At 39.7% G+C, this 17,078-nt stretch overlaps 1 protein-coding gene across 1 annotated transcript in view; it reads left to right on the top strand.

Annotated features, from left to right (window-relative positions):
* Nucleotides 1-17,078, top strand: part of LOC311061774 (venom phosphodiesterase CdcPDE) — a gene marked incomplete at both ends in the record, with an annotated part of 31,080 nt that overhangs the window by 3,432 nt on the left and 10,570 nt on the right. Inside the window, 11 exons of the mRNA XM_084080466.1 lie at nucleotides 98-223; nucleotides 697-757; nucleotides 1,022-1,119; nucleotides 10,810-10,889; nucleotides 11,259-11,378; nucleotides 11,714-11,823; nucleotides 12,616-12,681; nucleotides 13,003-13,075; nucleotides 15,428-15,536; nucleotides 16,556-16,678; nucleotides 17,005-17,036. Coding sequence (XP_083936592.1) covers nucleotides 98-223; nucleotides 697-757; nucleotides 1,022-1,119; nucleotides 10,810-10,889; nucleotides 11,259-11,378; nucleotides 11,714-11,823; nucleotides 12,616-12,681; nucleotides 13,003-13,075; nucleotides 15,428-15,536; nucleotides 16,556-16,678; nucleotides 17,005-17,036 — 998 coding nt within the window. The remainder of the gene's footprint in view (nucleotides 1-97; nucleotides 224-696; nucleotides 758-1,021; nucleotides 1,120-10,809; nucleotides 10,890-11,258; nucleotides 11,379-11,713; nucleotides 11,824-12,615; nucleotides 12,682-13,002; nucleotides 13,076-15,427; nucleotides 15,537-16,555; nucleotides 16,679-17,004; nucleotides 17,037-17,078) is intronic.

The following is a 17,078-nucleotide window of genomic DNA, read 5'->3' as shown; positions in this document are numbered from 1 at the left end:
TATCATTTGCATAATCATTCTTTGTTTTTATTATTACATATCAGATACTTATTTTTGTTATTCATTAATTGCTAAGCTTACCTGATGTGTATTTCAGCCCAGCAGTGGGAGTGCAGTAAGCTGCGCTGTGGAGAGAAGAGACTGAGTGAGAGCAAGTGTCACTGTTCTGAAGACTGCCTGGCATCAGGAGACTGCTGTACCAACTATAAACATGTCTGCCATGGTAACGCAGAGAAACATTCAAAACTTGTCTGCCATGCACCAATAGAAACATTCAAATATGTCAGCCATGCACCAATAGAAACATTCAAAACATGTCTGCCATGCATGATTAGACACATTCAAAACTGCCACGGTAATGAATAGAAACCTTCAACATAATTATGATAATAACCATGGTAATGAATAAAACCATTCAAAACATGTCAACCATGTGGGAAATGGAGCATACAGGACCTCTCACTATATAGTACATATAATATTAATTTGCCCAGGTACACTTGGCCTTGTTTTGCATAGCCAGACTTGAATCTTTGGCATACATATTTTTTTAAATAATAAAACAAATATTTTGACATATGCAATCATTTGTGAATCAGTTGTGGCTTACTGATTTTCAAAGACCACTGCTGTATTTCTTCCCAACACTAACCCATCAGCCACGCTCTTGTCCATTTGTTTATTTTTCCAATGTAGGAGAGACGGAATGGGTGGAGGATGAATGTGCAGACCTCTCAACACCTACATGTCCAGCTGGGTAAAGACTTTTTTTGGGTGAAATATAGCCCCTTATCTCAAGTTAACTGATGATGAATTGCATTCAGCATGTCTGATGACAGAAATGTCCACTCCATGTCCATTTTTTCCCTTTTTCCCCCCCCCAATAGAGCCTCAACTAGTTTTGGTCCGTGCTGGCGCAGGCTTTTTCTGTTTGTACTGGACTAATTCAGGATAGATGCATGATGACTAGAGGAAAGGGGCATCCACTGTAATGACAGTTTTCTTTTGTTTTAACCCACAGCTACAAGCAGCAGCCCCTGCTCCTGGTCTCTCTAGATGGCCTGAGGGCAGAATACCAACAGACATGGAGAAAACTCATCCCTGTTCTGGACAAACTCAGTCAGTGGCAACTTTTACTTTTTGTGTGAACTTTCACTTTTCTTCCGCCTTTCATGTAGAAATCTGTGCTCTGGGCCTATGTACAAAATAGAAAGTGTTGAAAAATGAAAGTAATCATTTTAGTGAATAAGATAAGATATCTAGAGACCTCCAAAACGTTAAATAAGGCCGAGAACTATAGTAGGCGCAAGCAACTTATCCAACCTCCAAGTTACATTTCCTACCATAGACATCCCTCTTCGTGAGACAGAAATGTTGAATCTGATCGTATTAATAATGTGCTCAGCCAGGTGTGTGACTGAAAAGGTTTTGGGGAGAGCTCGTTTTAAATCTCCTAACGGCCTGCATATGTACAATTTCAACAGGTTATGCACAGGACTTTGACGAGCGCTCCCCAAAACCACTTTGCTTACAGGCCTGGTTATAATGAGCACACACAGGTTATGCTGATGTAAAACACAACAGAAGAAGAAGGACTCTTAGAAGAATAACTTCACTGAGTTTATTATTGACAGAATAAGTTGTTCATAACATGACAATGTTATGAATTTTGTGAAACAAATGCTTTACAGAGACAGAGACAAAGAAGATAACCCTGAGTTATCATGTACTGTCAATGGATGGAATTGCTAGAGGTTGGATACCGTCTAAGTTGCTTGTGGCTAGCCGAGACCAAAGACCCTTTCATTGACCTTTATATATCAAAGTAGGAGGTCATATTTATTCACAAGAGAACATCAGAACTAATAGCTGTGCTTTAGGGCACAGCTAAAAGAGATCCTAAAAAATAAACATCTGTGCTATCACGCTCTTCAGAACATCCTAGTGAGCCACCAGCAACAGTAGTTTACTATTTAAAATGGGAAACAGATCACTGAAGCTGAGTATCTGTAGTAACAGGCAATTCTTTAGTTTTCAGCCTGCAGCCTCAAGTCTTGTGCAACTTTAAAAGTTATTTACAGAAAGCAGTTCTGACCCGAGCCACCACACAGAAAAATCCAGAGTATTAAGAAAAAGAGGCTTACTGTATCAATTGTATAGTGGTAATTGTCTCCGCCAGGCCGATAGGCATGGCGAGAGAGTATGTTTTACCCTCCGTCCGTCCGTCCGTGTGTCCGTCCGTCCGTCCTTCTGTCTGTGACCAGCTAATCTCCGCCACCGTTGGCCCGGTCGCTGTGAAACTGCACACACACACTCCCTGGATGCCACAGTAGAACCTCTGCCCCACATTTTTCAGATCAGCCTGTCATAGCGCCACCATGAGGCCGACTTTTGCAAAACACATTTTTTAATGTTACTCCTACAGATTTTCTCCAAATAACACACAAATCGGTACACAGTACCTCTATAGCCATGTGATCAACACGGATCTGTCCGATTTTCCATATTCCATCCTGATTGGCTAAGATTGGCTTCCAAAGTTAGCAGGATTGGTTCATTTTGAACAAAATGCCTCAAATCATGAACGCAGCATGCACTTTCCGTGCAATTTTCCACATTCATTCCCACTTGGCCCAGGAAGAAATGTCACTTGAAAACGTTCAAATCAGCCTCATGGTGGCGCTATAACAGGCCGATTCACGTTTTTAGCTATAACTGCACCGATCTGCGTGCAACTTTGCATGCACACTCCTTAGAGGCCAAGGAAAAACCTTTGCCGTGCATTTTTCACATATGCATTTTAGAGCGCCACCAGGAGGCTGAGTTTTGAAAAACAAAATTTTTGCTCTTACTCCTTCAGATTCTGTTCAAAAATCACGCAAATCGGTACACAGTCTCTCTATAGTCATGTGATCAAGATGGATGTGTCCGATACTTCATATTCTATCCTACTTGGCTAACATTGGCTTCTGAAGTTTGCAGGATAGGTCCGTTTTGAACAAAATTCCTCAAATCATGAACGCAGTGTGCGATTTCTGTGAAATTTTGCACACACATTCCCACTAGGCCGAGGAAGAAATGCCACCCTTTTCACATTGGCCTGTTATAGCGCCACCAGCTGGTCTAATTTAGCAAACCACATTTTTGGAACAAAATGCCTCAACTCATGAATGCAGTGTCCGATTAACGTGCAAGGCCTAAGAAGAAATGGCACCCTTTTCACATTGGCCTATTATAGCGCCACCAGGAGGCCATAATAACCTAGCTGACCTGGCGGAGACTTGTGCTCCGAGGAGCACTTTTTCTAGTTACACTCTCAGTTAACTTAACACTCTGGATGAACAATCAGGGTCCGTTTGAGTTAAATTAACCATGTAAACTCTAGTGTCCGTATCCTGGGCATGTCATTAAAAGCAAACATTCAGTGAAAATCTATTCTGGTTCGTATCCCCTGTGGTGCATCTGGTGCATAGGGTTTAAGTGGTTAACTCTCCAGTTGCACTGTAGGATTCTTGCACCTTTCTCAATGGGGAGTTCATTTAGAGATTCTGGACAATCCAGACATTGTAATCAACACTCCAGTGAAATCACTTGTTTACTACTTTCCACATGTGCAGCACATCAGTGCAGCTCAGTGTTGTTTGTAATCAACTCTGTGGTGATGAATGAAAGTGTCACAGGATGAAACTCACACGCCACTTATTTTTGTTTGGTTTATCCTTTGTTAATCACTTTGTTTTGTACGTAATTGGATGGAATATTTACCGTACCCAAAAAAAAAGAAATTCATGGGAAGTCGAGAGAGCATGATGTCCTTTTGAAGACTTACACACACAGACATGCATGCACACCGTGGAAGCTGTAAACACTGGTCATTACCTTCCAGGGAAGACAGACAGACAGACAGACAGACAGACAGATAGACAGACAGACAGACAGACAGACAGACAGACAGACAGACAGACAGACAGACAGATACTTTAAAAAAAAAGTATTACAAATACTTAAAAGTAAGTAAGCTAATCCTAAATACATGAAGTGCATAAAAAGGTGCTACTTGGTATAAATCAATTCATAATTTATGTCCTTATCCCTCCCTGCCCGTTTCATTCTTTCTACCTCCAGCTGGTGTTTGTTAACATTGTTGCAATCAACGGTTTAAAATGTACTTAAACCACTTGCTTAAAGTTTTGATTTTTTTCCCACTGGGAAGGTTTTGATTTTACAGATCACCATTCTTTTAAATTATTTTTACATAAAGCAGTACTTTGGCTATTTTAGAAAAATATTGATAGAGCTGTTATTTTTCCTTATCAACCATATGTATAGATACTTATGCATGGCAGAAACATCACATCAGTATGTATATAAGTACCGGTAACTTTCATCAAAGGCGACAAAGAAAAAAACAGACTCAGGACACAGGCAGCCATTGGATGTAATGAAAGTCTATTATTCAGAGAGAGAGAGTAATGGAAGGTTACAGTATCAGCAGGTTCACGCATCATCGGTCGTCGCCTCTCTCCGCCGTTAAACAGAGAAAGCCCTGGACTTTGACAGCGTCCAGTAACATAAACATATGACATCATTGAAGATACATCAAGCGTCCAGCCTTCAGAGGGGTTATCCTGCTATTGGTGGATAGTGATGATTACGTCGTCGTCAGATGAGGATGATGATGGTAGATGATGAAGATGATGAAGATGGTGTGACAGTTTATCTTTGAACAAACAGCGTCCACATGTCTCGAATAACACGTTGACCTCGGGTCTGACCTGTCACTGGTCAGTGATGACTTCAGTGGCGCTGAAGGAATTGTTAGCAGAGAAGAACATCGAGATACAGTGTTCTCAAAACAACTGATAGCCACAGAACGCCTGTAGCTAGTTTGACCTTGCATAGACAGAGAAATAGCAGAATAGTACATGACAGAGTTTAGGCCAATATGAGCAGCTATTATATTAATTTGACATTTAAAGCAGGTTAAGGGCACTAGACAAATTATGATCAATCAAAATAACTCCATCAAGCCTACATCTTATCATGATTTGGATAGGGTCAAAGGGCAAGCTGATCAAGTCTTGTACCTTGTGACATTATTCAAACCAAATCAGACACAGACAAACCTTACAGTGACTAGGTAAGGACACAGAGATTTCAAATGACTTAGGGGCAAAAATAAATGGTTAGTTATTCAGATAACATACACATTTTTACTTCTTCAAAAGGACTTCTTCAAAAGGACTGTATAATTTATTCAGATATTAATTCAAAATTGTACTTCAAAAAGGACTGTATATAATGGTTATTTTATTCAATTAGGAAGCAAAACAGGGTTATATTTCATGAGATTCTGAGACACCACACAACAAGTTTCCCCTTGCAATTTGCAAATAACTTTATTATAATTCAAAAAATCTCAGCTAATGTACTGTCCCAAACAAACCTTTTCAAAATATGTTTAGATTTGATCAATTTTCAGCACAGTTAATGACATTGGCAGCTTAGCCTTAGAGTGAGAGAAAACTGACCAGCCTGACGTTTTCAAATTGAACTCTGACCAGATACCTACGTGTCCGGTCCGATTCTGTGCATGTCCATGGAAAAGTTACCCTCCTCGTGTGAAACTGCGGTCATGTGCTTTATTTAACAAGTTGACCTGTCGGTCCAAAGTATTTGAAAATGGAACAATACACTCCTGATACCTGTATTTATTACATCACTTTACACTTTATTTAGGGAAAAACTCACGTGGAATGGTCTTAAAACTCAAGAAATACCTTCCGATTGCATCATGTAGGCATGGGGGCATCAAACATCTATCCAAGACATTAGTTGAAATCTGTAAGATAGATGGAAATCAAATTTACTGTTTGGCATGAGACCTACAGTTGACTATAGTATGAAACAGAGTTTAAAACAGTTTGGAATAAAATTAAAGTTTTAGCCCTGTATGTCACAATTAGCAGGTATTGTGACATTATTGTTGTCCAGGAATTGGATTAATGGAGTGGCTTACATTCTCGTTCTAAAATGAAACAAAGACAAACAAAGCATATTAAACATTTAAATCAAATCATTCATCAAACTCCCCTCTATTTGACACTCATATATCTGTAATATAGTGTGTGTCAGAGGACGAATTTGTTGATGAGAAAGAAAAAAATCCAACTGAAAATAAAAAGAAAGAAAATAAAAAAATAAAATGACAAACATTTTTTTAAAGTTATAATTAAAATATTTAAAATTAAAATATAACAATGAAAAATAAGGAATAAACATCTTTGTTCTGAAGAGTATATTAGAGTTAGGTAAAGTACACCAAAATAAATCGAAATTAATTTTTTCCAAAAAAAAAACAGATCTACAAGCTCAAAAAAAATCTTAAGTTAAAATGATAAAATATTTTCAAAACTTTTAAAAGAATTCAAAATGACTTTATAATAAACGTAATATTATAGTTAATTTTTTTTCCAATATTGATATTAGAACACATTGAATCTTATTAGGGTTAATTTAACTGAGATGGGTTATACATTGAATTCAATGAAGGAGGTCGTTGCCAAGCAACGTGGCAGTTAGGATTACTAACACTTCCTGCTTCCTGCAGAAGGAATTATGGGTACTTGAGTTTTAGAGACCAGAGTGGTAGACTAATTTTAACTGACTGGAAAATGACTGAAATTTGGACTAAAATTGTTAGAGAACGAGCGAGACAGACAAACGCGCATTCAAACATTCACGCATGCCTGCATAGCTGAATCGCTCACACACAGAAAAGAGAGAAAGATAAACAGAGAACTTTCACCTTACGCTCTCTCACTCCCTTGCACTCACACACTGGCGGATCCACACAGAGAGAGAGAGAGATAGAGAGAACAAAAAAACAATCGTTCATTAATACACACAGACATACCGAACATACATATTTCAGCGACAAACTAAATTTGGAATGAGAAATATTTTACTGACTGGGTTCAGTATTAGGCTACTTATTAGTTTAAATTATAAAAAATATTTAAAACTTAGAATTTAAAACTTAGGATTTAAAACTTATTATTAAGGCAAAATATATTCACTGGTTCAAAGGAATATAAAATGTATTATTAAGGCATTAAAAGTTAAAACTTATTGTTTAAAACTCAATATATTTTGGATGGATGGTTTAACAGTGGTCAACATAAAACAAAACAAACAAACAAAAAAATGTACTGACAAGGAAGGCAAACCTGGCATTGCCATATGGGTTGGAGATTGTGTTCCAGTATGCAGCTGCCTAGTAATGTTTTGTACTCGCGGACAACTATCCGATGGGTGGTACTAACATATGCAGCTGCCTAGTAATGTTTTGTACTCGCGGACAACTATCCGATGGGTGGTACTAACATAGAAATACCATATGGGTTGGAGATTGTGTTCCAGTATGCAGCTGCCTAGTAATGTTTTGTACTCGCGGACAACTATCCGATGGGTGGTACTAACATAGAAATACAACTGCATACAAATGTGTTACCTGTAGCTAGCAGGTAATATGAGGCCAGGGGAGAGCAACACTGTGAGTACCCTTGAGCTGATTTGAGACCCGATAAGGCGGACGTATTATGCCTGTCTATCTAAGGCTAGAACAGTAGACTAGAACATTAACCCACATACAGGGGTTAATCTTAGGTCAAATATCAGTATAGAAGGAAAAATGAGTACATTATGACCAGAAAATAAAACAACCTAAATAAAGACCACTATAGCCTATTCTAAATAAAAGGATAATTTATGAGACATTATATTAATGTCCTCCCAGGAATATAAGGTGATAAAACATTTTTACTTGACTGACTCCCTGGCGGAGCTGTGTTAAACAGTAATTTAAAAACAGGCTGATAATTTATGAGACAAATAGTTCGGTAAAGACATTAAAATAAAAAGAAATAAAAAGGTATACTCATCAGATCAAGGTTCACATGGAGAAGTTACGTGGAGATCCCAATCACTGGATCATGGTAAAATAAAATAAAAATATATACATACCGAATCAATGGTTCAGGGATCCTGACTCCGATGGCTGGACCATGTGGAATTTGAGACATGTCGAGAGTCAAAGGGCAAGTCCAAAGGTCCAGCGATCGCGTCCAGGTCCAAAACAAAATAAAATAAAATAAAAAATGTGATACTGTTCAAAGATAACCTTCATCTGAATAGAAGTGATACATCGTTACACCCAAGGCTGGTTCGTTTGATACGTATTAAAACAGGGGAAGCCAGGGGAAGAGAGTCTGACCGTACAGTTCCGGTCAATAGCTCAGTTCCCCTCGTCCACCCTGTTTCAACCATATCCGGCATCGATTTGGACCAATTGATAGAGCAGTTTTTTTCCTTATCACCCATATGTATAGATACCAATGCATGGCGAAACATCACATCAGTATGTATACAAAGTACCAGTAACTTTCAAAGGCGACAAAGAAAAACCAGACTCAGGACACAGGCAGCCATTGGATGTAACGAAAGTCTATTATTCAGAGAGAGAGAGTAATGGAAGGTTACAGTATCAGCAGGTTCACGCATCATCGGTCGTCGCCTCTCTCCGCCGTTAAACAGAGAAAGCCCTGGACTTTAACAGCGTCCAGTAACATAAACATATGACATCATTGAAGATACATCAAGCGTCCAGCCTTCAGAGGGGTTATCCTGCTATTGGTGGATAGTGATGATTACGTCGTCGTCAGATGAGGATGATGATGGTAGATGATGAAGATGGTGTGACAGTTTATCTTTGAACAAACAGCGTCCACATGTCTCGAATAACACGTTGACCTCGGGTCTGACCTGTCACTGGTCAGTGATGACTTCAGTGGCGCTGAAGGAATTGTTAGCAGAGAAGAACATCGAGATACAGTGTTCTCAAAACAACTGATAGCCACAGAACGCCTGTAGCTAGTTTGACCTTGCATAGACAGAGAAATAGCAGAATAGTACATGACAGAGTTTAGGCCAATATGAGCAGCTATTATATTAATTTGACATTTAAAGCAGGTTAAGGGCACTAGACAAATTATGATCAATCAAAATAACTCCATCAAATATATAGATTTTTTTTCTTTTTATGGACTATATCAGTACTTTGTGTGCACTAATTTACCAAGATACAAATATATTCTTGCCACTTTCAACGTGACTATTTTGGGCTTGTCATTATAGGCGAAAATTTGAAAATGTCATAATATTATAATATTTCTATTTACATTCATTTATTTTCACAATTGAAAAACAAAGCGAAGCTTTGTGAACTTGTAGATCGGCTATTTTCGTTATGAATACATGGGTGTATCTTGAGATTCTGACTTTTTGATTCTTGGGCACAGGCTGAGTACCTTGTTCATGAGCTCTTCAGTAGGAGTGATTCAAGTTTAGTTAAGTTAAAGGTCAAATCATCATCATCATAACCTTAATTTCAACTCGGAGTACAGTTGAGGGGCAGGCCCTCATTTTCAATGTAGCCGAGATACAGAACACAATAATCAACAGGAATATACATATATATCAATATTAAATATGTGAATCAGAAGACAGAAATTACGGTACTCAAAACACTTTAAATATTCAAAGAACTAGAACAGATAGATCAAAAATGTATTAAAGCAGTTACAATCTTGAACAAAAGTGTTGGAAACCATTGCCCCGAATTGACCCAAGGAAGGCAGTGATCAGATTTTTAAGGACTTCTGGAGCTCATTCCAAGCAGATGGCGCAGTGACAGAGAATGCGTAATAGTGATGGGTCATTCATGATCGATTCGTTCAAAATAACTAGTTCTTTGGCGTGAACGAACCCGTTCACTTCCTGAAGCTGTTACGTTCACGCTTTCGTTCATGCCCCCGCCCCCTCCCCCCGTACACAGGACGGGAGGGCGGGCTGTTCCGGCGACAGATAGACGGCTGTGCGGTTGAGTTGTTTTTCACTGGACATGAACGAATCATTTGAACGGATCATTGCAGTGAACGTGAACGAAATTGTCCGTTCACATTTTTTCCCACCACTACGTTGTCATTTTTAGCCAAAGTTGTATATGTATATAAATACTAGACTGGGGGGGGAGGGGAGACGGCTCATTGTTGCCAGGTGAGGGCAGGGGTCACCACTTGGACAGGGGTGTGAGTAGTGGGGGGGCCACTGGGGGGTAGTGGGGTTGACAGTGTCCCCTGGTCTCCCCTGTGATCACAGGAAGTGTGTTTACCAACACACTTTCTCTGTTTGTACACACACAGACCAGAAATCTTACGTAGTCGAGCTTTAACCCGATCAATCCGGAAACACATCTGTGTCATTTTAGATTTCAGATATAACCATTATTTTATACTTTGGTTATTCAAAAATAGCAGATATACAAGCTCATAGCGTGGCTACGAGCTTGTAGATCTGCTATTTTTGAAAAATCTTTTGAATACATATAGTTTTTTGAAACATTTTAACTCAAATCTTTGCTTCTGGGGGTCCCTGGAACAACATATTTTGAGATGGGGGGTCCGCTGCCAAATACATATAATTTTGGGGGTCCTAGACATGAAAACGTTTGAGCACCACTGATAGTAGCAACTTAAGTTAAGTGGGTTAAACTAACAGTGAGGATGTTGCTGCATAGACAATACGGATGAGCTCTCTCCTGAATGCGTTGCATTCCAAGCGGTCTACGTGTCAGTGTGATGCACGTGAATGAGTCACAGCTCATTCACAAGAGTGAGTGACGCACGCATGATGATAGCAGGACGCTCTTTAGATAATCACTGTTTTTTTAATCTCTCCCTCCCCATACAGGAAAATGTGGCACATCTGCTCCTTACATGCAACCAGCATTTCCGAGCAAGACCTTCCCAAACCACTATACCATTGCTACAGTAAGCCTCGGACAATTCATAACACACCCACTCAAAATAATTGAAATGATTCAAAATAAGTGACTCATACGAGATCAGGTAGCCTGGTAAGCCAATACGGTCGCGTGAATTCACATTTTCATGACACATGAAAATGTGAATTCACTTAAACGGGATGGTTTACCAGGCTATCATACAGGCAGAAACGAGAGACTATTAATTCAAGTCTTAGAATTAAATCCCAGTTTTATTAAACAGTTGAACCCTAGTGTCCCCATCAACTAACTTTAAGTGATTAAGCCTATGGCTAATGGGAGTCAGTTTCCTCACCTCTCCTCTCCCTCCCCTCCCCTCCCCTCCTTGCTTCTCCTCTCCTCCATCCTTACACAGGGTCTTTACCCAGAGTCCAATGGTTTGATTGACAACGTCATGTACGACCCGGTGTTTGATGCTGTCTTCAGTCTGTCCAACTCAGAGAAGGACAAACCTCGTTGGTACCTGGGACAGCCTGTAAGCCTGACTAGCTCTGGTACTATCTCTCTGAAGGAATCAATACAGCCTCCAGCTTTTTGGCAGGCACTAATATACTATAGGGATCGCTACAGCATGGCACATACTGTACTTCAAATGTGTATAATTGGAAGCCCTTATTGTTCAGTTCCGTAGCCACCTACACTGCTTGATAGACCAAATAGACTGCTTGCATGGGGTAAAGGACAACATCACCAACGTCTCAAAGATGATAATATCTTGAGCTATACCCTCAATGTGCCAATGATGATTTTGTACCAAATTGTATATTTTGAAAGGAGTTGCTCATATGCTCTCCTGTCCCTCGTTTGTAGATTTGGCACTCAGCCATGTACCAAGGGCTGAAGTCAGGGACCTTCTTCTGGCCAGGGTCAGACGTCAAAATCAACGGCAGCTTCCCTGACATCTACCGGAATTATGACGGGTGAGTTTTCTCTCTGGGTACTTCGCAAATGAAACCCACACAGATCCAATCACGATTACCATTTGGAGGAGATGTCAATAAGTAGAATGTGCTGTCAGGTCAGTGGTAATCTCTCAAGAACAGATTCTGCTCTCCGCTTGAATCTGTCGGGGGGGGTTCGTCATAACGTGTACGCACGGGCCTACAAGTGTCAGGCAGTGACAGTATTGCAAAAATGTGTCTCTGATATAAGACAATAATGCCACACCAAGTGTTTGACGTACTGTAATATGGTGTGGACTACCGATACGCAACGTAACAGGTGGATTGATGCTTGGTAATAAAGTTATATTGCACATAGTATCAAAGGGATAGAGATAGTAACACTCACTAAAATATTCACAGCAGATAAAGTACTATAAATTTATAAAAGTTTTATAGCTCAGACAAGAATGAGCAGATTCTCTTTTTTGGGATGCTTGCTTTACCAATAAATTATCTGCACAATGTACAAAGAGCAGAGATGGTTGCACAATGCAGCAACAGTACAAGCATTCTATTTTTTCCACTGAAGATAAGTTGTTCTATTGCTTAGGATGATAGCAGTGTGATACACCTATCTATCTACTGTATAATCTTGTAGTATGGCAGAATATTTTATTTTTGTTAGATGAATTAGAGTGTATTTTGAATGTACATTAATATCCTTATCATTGATTCAAATGTGTTATTATTTGCAAAAAGGATGATAAAGTTCTGTTTCGGTAAAGGTTTTATCATAACGTCTACATACCTTTATTTCTTTTATTGTAGTAAAATACCATTTGAGGAGAGAGTGTTTAATGTTCTGAAGTGGATGCAGCTGCCAGAAGACCAAAGGTATGTTCTCTTTGGCTTGAATGCACCTGGCAGGATGATGATCACACTCAAAACTAAATTCAACAACTCCTCTTGATCCCTTCCTCTGCTTTTTATATCTCCCATCTCATCATCATTCATCTTCCTTTTGGGAAATGTAGACGGTCTCATATGTTTGATATTAGGTTTGATAATATAACAAATTATTAACAATATAATTCAAAATGTATGTTAACCACATTAACCCTATTATTATTATTAGTTTTCACAAATAGCGGGGGGGGGGGGTTCGAGTTTTTCCTCCTTCAAATCTACAACTATAATCATAGTGTGTCACCACAGGCCAGATTTCTACACCCTGTATCTGGAGGAGCCTGATAAATCTGGACACAACTACGGTCCTGTCAGTGGAGGGGTAAGCTCACTCCCTGAATGATGAATGCATCACTGAATAACTGAATAAGTGAGTGAGTGAGTCAGTCAGTCAGTTAAACATGGTGCTGGACCTAAAAAGAATAAAGTGAGGGAAAAGGGAATGTCCGCACACGATAAACTGCTCTCCCGTCTTTTTTATTTATTTAACCAAAAGGGAACAATGTTTCGCCCATGTAGGGCTTCATCAACTTGATTGATTTGTATCAGTGAGTCAGTCAGTGATGAAAACAAGCCATAGCGCTTTCTTGGGTTTCAATACAGTGTATTGTATTGTACTTCCCTGTGCTTGTCTTTGCAAACTGTTAATAAAGTATTAAATCAATCAAACAATCAGTCAGTCAGTTAGTCCAGTGAGTCAGCAGTCAGTGAGTCATCTGTCTGTCAGTCAATCAGTCAGTCAGCTGTCAGTCAGTCAGTCAGTCTAAAATGCAGTGAGTGTTAAAATGAATGAGAATATTGAATATAAGTATCTAGGTACCAATTCACTGGATCCTTGTCTTGGCTTGTCTCCTTTTCTCCTCTCTTGTTCTGGTATTTCTCTTGAGCTTTCACTTGAAGCACCTGTACAAACAAGCCCCTCTCTCTCGTTCTCCACTCTTGCTTTTCACCCTTGCCATTAACTTGCGTAACTTTTATCTTCATCCACCACTGCTGGCACCATTTGCTCCAGCCTTGCTATGCTGGTATTAACACATCACTGTAATACCATCAGCCGTGGCAATGGCATCCATTAGATCTGATTATCACAGATAAAACGTGTTGTAACCTGAAGATGTGGGTCCTTTAATTAAAAAAACTAGGATGAATTATTTCCGAGGTAGGCTGTGTGCAGTAATTGTTGTGGAGTAGTTTGGACTTGGCAATGGTTTGAATTACAGTTAGTAATGAATAATTACATTGTCATAAAGATGAACACAATGGCAAATGCTGGGATCAAGCTAAGGGCTACAAATGTGCCCCTAGCACATCTGACAAAATAGATCTTTTTAATCGTTTCACTATGGTCCATTTTGTTAACATTTTGATGTTTTTCTGGGAAAGCTTAGTGTCTTCTTATTTTCAAGATCTTTTTATTAGTTTTTAAGTACAAGGCCCAAGGGCAAACATACTGCACATACAAATATCAAATCGTATTACAAAAGACAAACAGTACAATACTACATACTCCTTTCCCACCCTCCCCCCACCCTCATTCCCCAGGACAGTTGTAGGCACAGTTGTGAGAAAATTAGAAATAAAAAGGAAAAACAAAAAGGCACAAAATTAATCAGAGCTTAGTGTCTTCTTTTCCAGTAATATTTCCAGTTATGTCATATTGCCACGCACGCACGCACGCACGCACGCACGCACGCACGCACGCACGCACGCACGCACGCACGCACGCACGCACGCACGCACGCACGCACGCACGCACGCACGCACGCACGCACACACACACACACACACACACACACACACACACACACACACACACACACACACACACACACACACACACACACACACACACACACACACACACACACACACAGTAGTTGTGTGTGTGTTGACATACGCAAGAAGTACCAATCACAGCTCATTCCGCTATGTGCCTGTGAACCACAGGCACAATGTACTTGGCCTGACTGAATCAACATGGATATGTACAGTATATTGTATCAATGCATAAGTACAATCTATCACCAAAAATATGAACATACGTACATCTATTGTTTTTGATGTACAGTATACAGTATGTAAGGCCAGACCGCACCAATGCAAATAGTCGCAAGTCCTTGCAACAAAACCTTTTAAAGCCAGACCACACCAATGCAACTGCTTGTAACTGCCATTGGGGATAATGGTTGCAAGTAGTTGCAAGTAGCTGCATGTTGCAAGGAGTTGCGTTGGTGTGGACTGGCCTTAAGGTATATCAGCAGTACTAGTGATAATAATTTAATAAGTAAATATACAATCTATCCAACAATAAAATATTTACAGCCGTTATCCTTAATAGATATCTGTTATGGTTCTGTAGTGTTCAGCAAGCAGACACGCAACGATAAAGTGTGCGCTATAAATGTGTGTGTGTGTGTGTGTGTGTGTGTGTGTGTGTGTGTGTGTGTGTGTGTGTGTGTGTGTGTGTGTGTGTGTGTGTGTGTGTGTGTGTGTGTGTGTGTGTGTGTGTGTGTGTGTGTGTGTGTGTGTGTGTGTGTGTGTGTGTGTGTGTAGGTCTATATTTCCTTATCAAAAGTTAGTAGGAAACACCACACCATTTTACAGTAAGCGGTATGATCAGTGTTATCGCATGTTGTAATATCTCCAATATATGGTGTGATGTGTTTCCTTCCAGCTGATAGAGGCCCTCCAGGGTGTGGATAAGGTCATGGGTCAGCTCATGAATGGTGTCAAACAGATTAATCTACACCACTGTCTCAACATCATCGTAGTTGCAGACCATGGTAGGTTGTGTACACGTATGTACATACTAAACGTTATTTGTATAGCCCGTTTTTTTAGCCCGTAGGAATACATATAAAGACACCCTCTCCGCCAGGCTTCTCTCCCCCTCACACGGGCTTCGTATAGACACTGGACAAAGCCGGATGCACCACGGTGAATTCGAACCCACAACCTCCGCGGTGGTGGGCAGATACTTTACCACTACACCACCCGAGCGTAAAATAGCACCTTTTAAAACAGAGCTACAAATCCCTTCACACAGCATTATATATAAAAACAACATAAAACGTGTGGGACAAACATAATAAAAGGATTCAAATGAGCAGGAAACAATAAACAAGCATAAAAGTATACGAGAGCGCAATAAACTATAAAACAACATGAAAAGAGATAAACACAACCGACTAAATCAGGTAGTAAAAGCAAGTCTATAAAATGTTATAGATAGATCAATCCGGGAACACCTTTGTGTAACATTAGCTGTTGCTATATATATATAGCAACATGTTTCTTTTTTAAATGGAAACAGGCTTGTTGTTGAAAAAGACGTTAAGCCATAGGCTATTTTTAGCACCATAGTAGCCGTCTGTCAGTGTCGGCTCTCGGGTGCATTTAGCAACTTTTTTTCACACCTTCCAACCGACTGAAGGTGTGCGTTTGTCCATATGTGGTCAAATAAAGTTTATATGTATTTACCAGTGAATCATTGTTTACTTAATTTTATCCATAGTAATATTTTGTTCTCTTAAACGACAAATCCTGCACTATGCGTGTATACTTTTCACACAAATGAATGTTTTGGCTAAATAGTTTCATACCGATTTTGAATCATAGAATCGTACCATATTGCCCTAAATGAACGAATATCGTCTGTGTATCGTATCGTCAGCCATGTATCGTAGCCATGTGCATCGTATGTTGAAACGTATTGTTACACCCCTAATAGATAGATAGATATATAGATATATAGATAATTTTAATAAAATGATAATTCCATACAGTATGTAATGTTGTGCAGGTATGGAGGACACTAGTTGTGATAGGAAGGAGGCTCTCCAGGACATGGTGGGTAGTGTCCAGGAGTACTGGGTGACCGAGGGCCCGTTTGGACGCATCAGAGCCAGGGATAAAGACACCGTCTGTGAGTTTGTGGAAGTCACTGGCAAAGCGACACATTATAAATTCAGGTCAATTTAATAAGTGTGTGTGTGTGTGTGTGTGTGTGAGTGTGAGTGTGAGTGTGAGTGTGTGTGTGTGCGTGTGTGTGTGCGTGTGTTACTGCATGTTGGTGATTGATGGATTAACGGTATTAGGTGGGATAAGAACTGTTGACGATGTTCGGGCCCAGTCCCAGACTATTATCATTGGAGATCAGCAGTCGTATGACCATCTTAGGTAAATATATATTTGATGCCTTCATGATGACAAAAACAAATCACTGACTGGCTGTCTTTCCCCCTTTGGCAGTGGACTCTGTTGGACTGGTGGCCAACATGACTGTAAGTAGATTAACTTGAAATCATTTCGCCTTATGATACCTA

This window comes from Gymnoscopelus microlampas (genome assembly GCF_963454915.1).
Source record: "Gymnoscopelus microlampas genome assembly, chromosome: 15".
Taxonomy (NCBI): domain Eukaryota; kingdom Metazoa; phylum Chordata; class Actinopteri; order Myctophiformes; family Myctophidae; genus Gymnoscopelus; species Gymnoscopelus microlampas.
This window is presented reverse-complemented; position numbering and strand designations above follow the sequence as displayed.